Genomic DNA, 11673 nt, shown 5'->3' with positions numbered 1-11673 from the left:
GGCAGCATAGATAAATAAAGTATTTCTCTCTCTCTCTGTCCTATTCCTAGCTGTGCTTTCAAGTGAGGAATTGAAAAGTGTGTTATTTGTAAGACCCGTAATTATTTTATATAACTTTTACCTAGCATTATTACTTTAAGATGCCTCAACCTGTATTACTTTAAAATACCTCTATCAAATTCCAAATTCCCATCAACATTTTTAGTTCTAAAAGCAATTTGTGTAGAAATATAGCATGCAGTAAAAAATATATGCATATATTCTCTTTCTTTCAGTGGTAACAGAATATAATATATGATTACTAAAATAGTCACTGTTGTCAGCTTCCTGTGTGGTACCGGCTGTGGCCCAAGGACGAATTCTGTTGGAGGCCAATGGGTCCATGGATCCATTGGTAGTACCTCATGGACACCAACTAAGTGTCCAATGTGAGCAGCGTTATGAGCCTGCTGCGGAAAGCCCAATTGTATGCAACAATGGATCCTGGTCCCAAATCCCAAGGTGCCAGCCAGGTAAGTGTGTCATAGCAGCTTGTTAAATAAATATATGTGAAATAACACTTTGATTTGAACAAATACTAGTTTATAACTCTGATATCATCTCCGTTTGTTAGGTTAATGACAAACATGAAACTAACCTTCTCATATTTCCCTATGGATTTATCCCAATAGCTAGATGCAAGTACTTGCCTAAGGCTCCCAAAAATGGTATGGTAATAGCGCCTAAAACCCAACACGGTATGAAGGCCCGCTTCAAATGCAGAGATGGCTATGTCATCAAAGGACAGAACACCTCTGAGTGTAGGTACGGCAATTGGACTGGAGAGCAGCCCTATTGCCAAGAAGGTAATTTTTTTAATATAAGAATGATATTTCTTGATGTTATGTTCTAATCATATTACGTTGAAATCTTTTTAATCGATTCATATCTGTCAGGATTATTTTTAAAAATATTTAATTTGCTGAATACTATGTTTAATTGCTTTATACTATTGTCTGACAGTTGTCAGGATCAAGTGCCATTACCCTATAAAGTAATTGGCGTGTTAGTTGTGGTTTATTAATTTGTCATTATTTAGTTTCTGTCCCAGTTTCATTTTTTTAATTTTAAAGCTAAAAGGCGATAATATATGGATGTATGTTGTTTTTTTTATTATTATCACTCTTTTGTCTCATGTTAGTGAGATGTAATAAACTGATATACTAGAGAACACACTTCCTGTAAATGTTTTAATATAATAAATTATTATTTGGTTAGGTTAAGTCATATCTTCCATAATTTTTGTTGTGTCGTTTTGTAAGTGATGTAATGTTAGTAAAGCCTGTAAAGGATCACAACATAGTCTATTTAAGCTGGTCTGAGGGTGCTAAATCTGTCAGATGAGTTTAATATGGAGTAAATATTATTCCTAAAGGCTTTTCAATTAAATCTATTGAAAAAGAAGGTGTTTTTCATCTCCATCTAAAAATGAAAAAAAAATGTTAAAAGGAAAGATCAATGGAATTTATGTATATTGAAGAAAGTTATCAGGGAGGATTCCATAGAAGAATGAAATGAGCGAGGGGTGGCAAGCCATACAGGGTTGATATTCAGGAAGTTCCTCCTAGTCTAATCATGATTGAAGGCAAAAGGAAGCCTTCCTGACTATTGGGTCTCATCGATTCCAACTGGACTTGAATAGCTCTGGGGAAAGTTATCTGATCATGGGAAGTGAGTAGTCCTTAATAGGACATCAAATTGAAAAAAAAAAACACAGGTTTTTAATCCTTGCCAAGTCAGACTTCTCCCAGACTTTCAAGGAATTCATCTGTGTGGAAAGAGGTTCAATGCACTTCAACCCAGGAAGAGCCTGAGCACCTGACATCGGCGAAGCCACCGTCTGAAGAAGGAGATAAGCTGTCCAGACTGAAATGAAACATGAAGACTAGATTGGAGGAAGCTTTTAGAACAGAATCAGGATGGTAACTGAAGCAAAAGTAGTCCGGCAGTGGTGAGGTGTAGTCCCATTAGTAAGGTACTCAGTCAAGCATTGAGCTGCATCACAGAATTATTTATTCCTATAATAATATAGATTATCCCAAAAAAATTACTGAATTAATAAAAAAAAAATCTGATTGGAGTCAAGTATATTTTGTAATATTCAAATAAAATAAGTTGAAATTTGATATTTTTTAAAATTAATTTTCATATCTGAAAGATAGCTTGGGTTCAAATGAAAAGCTTTAATATTTAAATTTATAATTTTATTTAAATTTTATGATATAATTAGACTCTTAATCTCAGAGCGGGTTTTTAAGCAATCAGAACACTAATTTTTAATAACACCTAATTTAAATTAATAACTGTTTTACACATGTATTTAAATTTAGGTATAACAAAACTAACCAATTTCATAGAATCTTCTTTTGATGATTTTGTCAACAAACTAACACTAACTGTGGGAAATCTTTCAGTAAACAAACACTAACGAAACAAAACCTTGGTTCTCTAAAAGTTTTCAACTCGCTTCTCATCCACCGAAGTATTTTGTTTGGCGATCCAAACAAAGAATCCTTTTTTCTTCGTGGGTGACTCTTCGATGTCTCCTTTGTCAAGATGTCCACCGTTGAGCTGGACAAGAGATGATGAGGACCCCCTCATCCAGGAAAAATCATTCGCTGCCCGCGCCTAAGCAACTAATGTCCTCACGAACCATGATCTTTCTCTCGATGTTCAAAGTGAACATCGATTATAGCAAAGTTTTGAGTTTTTGCAAGTGATTTTCTTCATGAACATTATTCTTGAACGCTTATTCTTAACTTCTATTTTTTCTTAAATACATTGTAATTTCAATTATGATGGGATGTTAAAATAAAGTTTTTTAATATATTTGAATCTTCTCGAACTGGCCACGATTCAACGAACCTTTCGCGAGATACATGCCGCCATCTTAAATTTCAACGACATCTTTTGTGACTGCATATTTTACTGATCAAAATTGGTTAGCTTGCTTTTAGGTTTAATACTACAAATAAACACGTTGAAATGATAAATCACATAAAACCTACGAACAATCATTTATATATAAAAAATAACTATTTAATCATAAAAGAGGATATTATACTAAAATATCTGTTACATATAAAAAATAACCATTTACTCATAAAAGAGCATATTAAAATATGGTGGAAAATTCATCAGATGTATTTTGATTTTATACATGAACTAATAGTAAACTATTGATTGCAGTCTATTGCCCTTTCCCTGGCTACGTTGAGAATGGAAAGGTGCTCCTGGTTGGAAACATGGGTCTCTATGATTATAGGCCTTATGTTCGGAAGGTTACCAACAATAAGCAAATTATGTATGAATGCAACAAAGGCTATACACTTGCTGAAGGCCCACCTGGTGCTACATGCATCGCAGGTCATTGGTCTCCAAAAAACTTGCCAAGGTATTTTGGTATCCTTTTCTTCTTGGTTGTTTATACTTTTAGCATTTTTAATGTTTCCTTTACTTATCACATTAATTTTACATATCCCATTCAAGAAAAGTTATATTTTATTAACAAGGATAGCTTTATTTTATGATTGGAGAAGTTTGTCGGGGGGTGCGGTCAGCAAAGAACAACATAAATAAACAAATACACCTCATTATAAATAAACAAAACCATATTTATTTATTTTATGCCGACGTTTCGACCTGAGTTTTAGGTCTTCATCAGGGGTTTTGGTGTAGAAATTGAGCCTGCAATTGAGTTGCCGCATCCCCGACAAACTTCTCCAATCATTAATCTACGGTCAACTATCTACACCTCAGCTTTATTTTATATTTCATTTCTTCTGTTGGCCTGCTCCATAACAATCTAAAAATGTCTACTAACATTAATTTACATTGATAAGGAGATTTAAATAAAGTTTCATGTGAAACAAATATTTAATATTAATAATTTTGCTGCTTAATAAGAAAAAAAGATAATACAGAAGTATTTCTGTTTACCATCCCAAGAAAACTTTCTGGTAATTCCAAAATTAATTTATATTTTTATTAAATATACTTTATTTTGAACAGATCAGAAAATTATGCATCAGAATATTATTATTTTCTAACAGTTCACAATTACTAACTTACCTTTCATTTGATTTAATTTAAAGTTATATGTACGCTTAAATCAATTTCCTTACTAAATTAACTTCTGAGATGTATGAATTTAATGAAATAACTTTTCCCTTCAAAACTTCATTTTTTACACAGCCTGGAAAAAAGTACATGCCCGCCTGCTGAATAAGGTTCCATATCTCTATGCAACTTCTGATTTTATATCCATCTAAATACTGTGAAATCAATCCGACTCTGGAAAGATTAGTTCATTCTCAACTCGCCTCATTCCTAGAACCAAATTAACTTAATTCTTTCCAATCAGGTTTCCATTCTGGGTATTCCATGCAATAGGCTCTACTAAAAATTTCCCATGAGAGGTATTGGGAAATTTAGAACAAAATAGAGTTATTCCTCTATATACCAACAGAAAATCACAATCCTGATCCTCTTTGATTTTTCGAAGATTAAAATGGAAATTCCACTGCCAGCTTAGCAAAGACATTTTTTTATAAGAGATCAAGTAGTTTTTTTTAGAATAAGTTGATCTCAGTATTCAGTGTAGAAGTAGAGGGGGAGATCAAAGAGACTTATACATACCTATAACATGGATCAAATTGGAGAACACTTGGCTTTTATCTCAGAAAGGGGAAGTTCAGGGCAGAAGTTAAAAGGGTTCCCCTCACACAATCCCAATATAGACACTCAGAAGTCTAGATAATCCCATAAAATATAATTCAATTGCAAAATAAAGCACAGAATTCACAACTTGAGCATTCCACAACTCCCTTATTAAACAGGTGAATTCTGTTGCTACAGCTACATATTTGACTATATATACATTGCTGTGTTACACTGATAGGAATAATTCATTTAGTTTATTTGAGAGTATCTTTTCCTAATAAATCAATTGTATAAATCACTGATGAAATTAGAAAAAATAAAAAATTGAGATTTACAAAATTACTTCAAAATAGTGTATGGAGTATATATTTATTAAAAAAATAAAATTTGAGCAGCATAGTATAAAATATAAATGACAGAAAATCAGGCAATATATTGTAATATTCAAAAATTATTTAATAGGAATATTAATAGTTTTTACTTATACTCATATCTAAAGTATAGTTTTGAAGATGACAAGGTCAAATAAAAAGATTAAATATTAAATAAATATGAGAATTTTTATTTTTTATTATATATAATATTATAGAATCTTAATCTCAGGGCGGGGTTCTAGGAAATCAGAAACAGACACTTAGCTTAATTAACATCTACTTTTACAAATATACTTAAAATTCTATTTTGTACAACACTAACCAATTTATGCTCTTATATTTGATTGATGGTTTTTGATGACTTCTATTTCACAGACTAAAAGCCTGTGGTCCTAAAAAACAAAGCCTTGGTCCTCTAAAAAGTTTTCAACTCACTTCTCATCCACTCACTTTTTCTTCTTGGATGACTCTTTGATGTCTTCTTTCTCTAGATGTCCCACTGAGGGAAACAAAAGATGTTCAGCACCTCCTGCATCCAGGATATGTCCTCCCTATCCCTCCTAAACAACAACTGATTCCAAACACCAAGCTCTCTTCCTTCCCCTTCTATAGATGATCGTTCTTAACATCTATTGTAGCACTACGGTTTTGAGTTTTTCCTTATGATTTCCTATATCAATAATTTTCTTTAATACTTATTCTTAAATTCTACTTTTTCTTAAATGTATTGTAATTTCAATTATGATAGAAAGTTAAAATAAAGTTTTTAAAACATTTGAATCTGCTCAGCATGACCGCGATTCAACATACTTTTGGCAAGACACCGCCTTCTTTGTTTTGAATAACGATCTTTTTGACTCCATATTTGACTGAACATAATTGGTTAGCTTTCTTTTTGGTTTAACAAAGAAATGGACCAATATTGAAACGATACATAAAATAAAAACATATTAAAAACCCTTTATACATAAAAATATACTATTTACTCAAAAATAGGATATTACAATATTTAAAAATAATTATTAGATTAATGTATGAAGTGTCACTTTTTGGTTTAGGTGTGTACCAGGCTTACATCCCAGACTACGTTGGACCCGAAAGAAAAGAGCATTGGCGTTGATATTTTTAAGAAGAGCAAAACGTGCTTTGTCAGCTTCTGCAGGAACTGTAAGTTAAACTGAATGTTCACAGATCTAAATATCAGTAAATTAAAGCAAGTGGCTTATTAATAACTAATATAAAAATATAGTTGAGGATATGTTTAGTCTTTACTTAATTATTTTTAAGGTTATAAAGAAACCACAAAATCCCTCATCCAACAAGCAAGATTCAACATTAGGAGGTTCACGAAAAGGTCCGACTAAGTCAGGAGGTAGTACAAAAGGAAGTGATGATGTTGATGAAGAAGAAACTGAAAAGACTGAGGAAGGGAAAAAAACAGGATCAAGACGGAAAAAAAAACAAGGTAGAAACATAAATACTGTTTTGTAATAAGTAGACTGCTTCAGAACAGTACACCATTCTGTCATTTATGATGATAATTTTTTAACAAAACACATATTATTAATTATCAATCACCATCAAATGTAAATCATCATGAACTCTTTGTGTTCAAAAGTTATTTGATGACAACAGATATTACATAGTGATCAGCGAGGTGCTGTTCATAAGATTGAGGATTATCTGACTGTTCTGTACCAATCTCATACATGAATTTAAAATTTTTATTTTACAACTGAATTGTATATATTATAATAATCAAAAATTATTTAAAATAAAATAAAAAGAATTTTAATAGTTTTAACTAATTTCAAATATAAAAGATAGATTGTGTTCAAATTTAAATTTTTAGTATTTAACTGATAGGAGAATTTTATTTAAATTTTATAATATAAAGACTCTTTTCTCAGTGCGGGTTTCCAGGCAATCAGAAATAGACGACACTTTACTACTAATAACACTTAAACTTAATTAATAGCTATTTTACAAATGTAATAAATTCCAGTTAGAAACAAAACTAACCAATTACACATCTTCCTTTGATGATTGTTGATATCTTCTTGTCTATGATGCTAAGTCCGACCGACGTCCTCTCACCAGGCCAGCCAAATCAAGAGTGCCCGTTTCCTCTCTTTTATCTTCAATGTTCACTGGTCGATCCAAAAATAATCGATTGTACTACAATCGCTCTGCTTTATTTGCTATGATTTATGATGTAAATAGTTTATTGATGACTGTTATGTTCTTCTATTTCTTCTTTGATTATTCTTTTTCTATAATTATTGTATAGAAACAACAAAAGTTGAAAAATTTCAATCTATCTCAACACAAACAATTCAACTACCACTTCGGAAAGACGCGCGCCGCCATCTTCTTTGTTTTGAATGGTGTATTTATTTTAGACAATGAAAACTGGTTAGCTTGCTTTTTGATTTAAAATAACAATTAAAACAATACTGAAACGATAATCATAAAATACAAATATAACTAAAATCATTTATATATAAATATCAACTATTGATTAAAAAAGAGGATATTACAATATATATATATATATTGGAAATTGGTTATTTAAGGGAGTATCTAATTCTATAGTATAACTAACATGTTCACAGATGGTATCCCCTGTGAAGACCCTGGTGAGGAACCCAATGGAAAACTGGATATCATCAAAAATGGTCGAGACCCAAATAATACATGGTCCCAAGGAACGATGCTCCGCCTAACATGCTCTACAGGTTTTGTTAGTAATCTACCAAATGGAACTGCCCGTTGTACGCGTGGGAAATGGAAACCTGCGAAACCTCAGTGTTCTTTAGGTAAATATGATGACTATTGTATTAAATTAGTTTATAGTTTGAAATTAATTAACAATATTTCAAAAATAATGATTTATTTCAGCTCCATGTAAGATTCCGGAGTCTAAACATGGTATTTATACTGCTGGAGGTTCAAGTGCTATCTCTGGACAAATTTTGAACCTTTCTGCCCCTGTACCACATGATCATGTAACATACTTCCTTATCAATATAATTTCTGTAATCCAGCTGTTATTTATAATGAACTTAATTTTTCATTTAGGTGATAGAATTTTCTTGTAGAGTGGGATATAATGTTCAAGGTAATGGCCGAATGAGATGTTGGCATGGGCAATGGAATGTCCCAGTACTTCCTACCTGTACACCAGGTCTGTAGCTGAATACCTCCAATTAATACCTTATTGTCAGTTGAAATATTTTATTAAGTAATTACTCTTTTGGCATATTGTAGCTCCATGCCAGCTCCCCGTTGTCTCTCATGGCCAGTATCTACTTGGTTATCGGCCTGGTTTGACCATAGGTAATGGTTCAATTGTACGATTTCAATGTGACACTGAATTCAAACCAAGTGGAAGTGAGACCATTGTTTGTGTACTAGGGGAGTTACGACCAAAATCTCCACACTGCAAGCCAGGTACTAAAAGTGGTATACATATTTACATATAATATGTAGAATATATTCGTATGATAAGGCTCAGCTAACATTGACCAATGTCATTGTTACTATAGTTATAAAAATAAATTTACTTTAACCTTATCATAATAAGGATGATGTAAATAGTTAATTTTAGGTCGTTTCATTTAAGAGATTAAGGAATATATGGTGACCAGGGGCAAATCCAAGAAGTTAGAAGGCATTAAATAAAATCAGTTACGGAATAAGTTTAGGCTCTGCATTCAAAGATTAAAGTACAAAATAGAATTAGCAGAAGTCCATTACACTTTGAAGCTCATTATAAATGAAGGAGGAATCAAATAATTGGCGTGGGGACAGTTCTTAAAGAATTTTGACCAATGAAAACTAAGTGGGAAAAGTTCTGCCTTCTGAATATCAAAGATATATGGACACTTTTCCCAGGCAGCTGGGCGGACAGATCAGGACATTTCAGGACGCACACATCCTCTCCATTTCCTCAAGATACCCAGGAAAACTCCTGAAGAGATAGCAGACAAACAACAAGTACATTTCATTCAAATTACTATTACAATTGTTTGAACTATCAATACTTAAAAAGCGCTTAGTAATTAGAAGATAATTCAGAGTTACAAAAGATAATTTGAATGTTATACTAAAATAAAACATTAATGGTTAACCAATATGTTAAAAATTTATATTAATGGCCAATTGATGAGTATAGTTAAGTTGAGCATTTGAGGAGCTTCCGTGGGGAAGGAACAGCAATTGGCCTCACCAGAGAACCAGATTATGGAGGAGACATCCACAGAAGAAAGTTCGAACCATGAAAGATAGGTGGAAATTAAGATACTTGAGAACTTTATTAACAAGAGACTCCAGATTATTCGGAAGACGAAAACCATGGGTTTGCTAAAGATGGAACATAGCAAGTATAATGGTAGTTTCATTAGATGATCTGGACACAATCGGGTGTTAGAGAAGAGCAAATCAGCAGAGCACTAAAAGAAGCATCCAAAGCCGGTAGGATCAATCATTTATATATCAGGAACTTGATGATGTGTGGAAAGATCCAACCGCCCTGTTAAACGGAACAGATCAGGGTAGATCGATTATTTATTCAATGCACCTCATTGATAGATACCCTGCGAGATACGGAACATCAAAACGAGGTGACCCTGGAGAATCACCAAGAAAAAACTAATTATCGATGGGCTGAGTGAGACATTACAAGCATTGTGGCGCAAATATTTTTGGTGAGGCACAAACACACCCAATCCAGAGGATTCTTAGGTATGTCTTAGAACGAAATATAAAACCCACCCCATACAGTTCAAGAGGATACCCCTACCCCGAAAATGTCGCTCAGTGACTAACAGGTGGGTTCATGCACCTTGAAAGGCTATAAGTGGGTCACAGACATTGATGTATTCAGTAAGGTGGCCATGCCATACACTGTTCAGCAGAGATGGTTTTACGACCCCTTCGGACATGATTCCAATTCTATGGCATGCTCGACAGATTTTCGTCCAACAGTCGTAGAGAATTTGACAATATGCTACCGTATACGGGGCTTCGGGGTTTCTAAATCCGACTAGAGGTATTATATTCAAATTTATTCATATACTATTCATGTATTTATAATTATATATTTATATTCTATTTATTTGTATTATGTATTTATATTATGTATCTCTATCGGTTCCTGACGGGAACCGACTGAAAAAGTATGCGCTATATTTAATTCAAACACCAGATACCATATGAACCCCCTCGCCATGGTATGCTAGATATGAATATCTATAATTAATCATTGGAGTTCCTTTCCAACGGTATCATGTTCACCAATTTACTATGCTATTATATATGAGGTGGCATGCAGGGATCCTTAATTATAAAGTAAAGTCTTTGTTACATATTTTATATTTACATTACCAAGAATAATATTATGAGAGAGCATGGTAGACCTGTTTCCTTATACTTTAATTGTTATATTATGAATTGAGAAGTACAAAAAAAAATCAATAAAGCAATCTTTCACTGGAACCTATGCAAGTCATTCCTCATCCCTTTTTCTCTTTTTTTTTTCTATTTTACTCTCAACAACACTTAAGTTGTATGTATATAAAAGAGAAAAAGGGATGAGAAATGACTCACAGGGGTTTCAGTGAAAATCAGTGACACAATATTGTCTGGTTGTAAAATGTTTCTCACAGATCCAGGCTCCATGTTTATGGCTGGAGGTGACATTACAAAGGCAGGAGAGATTGGAGAAGTTGACTACCTGAGTGGACTGAGAGGCAGTTGTTCTCCTCCTCAATCTGTTCGAGGGACACTTGCTTACAAAAATGGTGAACCACTAGCTAATGCAGAAACTAAGTAAGTGCTCTGACTGAACTTTCATACATGTTTATGCTTAAGCCTACTCATGTTTAGAAAGAAACTTAGGTTGATTTTATTATGTGTACACTGCAATTGAAAACATGAATAGATGAAGGCGCTAGGTTGACTGAATGTACTATTTTGACTGAAATTACATGTATGTAATGTATATGCTCAAGCCTATTCTTATTTAGGAAACGAGATGATTTTATTATAATTATACTCCAATTAAAGACATGAGTGGATGAAGGTGTTCTGTTACGAATATATGAATCTTAGAAAAATTGAATTTAATGATTTTTTATTCATATTTAAAACAGAAAACTGTCAATTGTTGTTTCTTAAAATGATTTAACACAATATAAGCTTTAGAAAACTTAAATAAGATACTAGGTATAAATGAGTTTTTAAAATATTCTCTATTCAAATAAAACCTCAATTTTTCCTAGAATGTAGCATTACACTGTCATCCAGTCATGTCTTCAATTATATTAACAGGATATAAGGTCCTCTGGTATAGTTTATAATAATATAAATATATAATATTTAAAATACTTAACAATTGGGAAGTAACAATAGCTTGTGAAATCAGTTGGGAACTTAATCAAAGAATAAGTTTAGCTAATATGTATGGATACAACCCTTCGTACACACCTCTATATTCTCATGAAAGACTTTCTAAATAGCAATCATCAAATTATGAGAACTCTTTAGCTTTAATGGAAGGGACAATTAGTTGTTATTTATTGAATCTTTTTTTTTT

General features: G+C 32.6%; 1 protein-coding gene across 1 annotated transcript in view; it reads left to right on the top strand.

The window, feature by feature from the left end:
• Hasp (Hig-anchoring scaffold protein) overlaps window positions 1-11673 on the top strand; it is a 59858-nt gene that overhangs the window by 34382 nt on the left and 13803 nt on the right. The window contains exons 9-18 of the mRNA XM_014434397.3: window positions 324-512; window positions 672-845; window positions 3229-3433; window positions 6134-6242; window positions 6363-6540; window positions 7691-7894; window positions 7977-8083; window positions 8157-8262; window positions 8346-8528; window positions 10745-10907. Of these exons, the coding sequence (XP_014289883.1) occupies window positions 324-512; window positions 672-845; window positions 3229-3433; window positions 6134-6242; window positions 6363-6540; window positions 7691-7894; window positions 7977-8083; window positions 8157-8262; window positions 8346-8528; window positions 10745-10907 (1618 nt within the window). The remainder of the gene's footprint in view (window positions 1-323; window positions 513-671; window positions 846-3228; window positions 3434-6133; window positions 6243-6362; window positions 6541-7690; window positions 7895-7976; window positions 8084-8156; window positions 8263-8345; window positions 8529-10744; window positions 10908-11673) is intronic.

The sequence above is a fragment of the Halyomorpha halys genome, unplaced genomic scaffold (genome assembly GCF_000696795.3).
Source record: "Halyomorpha halys isolate HHAL.00 unplaced genomic scaffold, Hhal_1.1 Scaffold1362.1, whole genome shotgun sequence".
NCBI lineage: Eukaryota > Metazoa > Arthropoda > Insecta > Hemiptera > Pentatomidae > Halyomorpha > Halyomorpha halys.
Note: the sequence above shows the minus strand (reverse complement) of the source record. Positions and strands in the feature narration are given on the sequence as shown.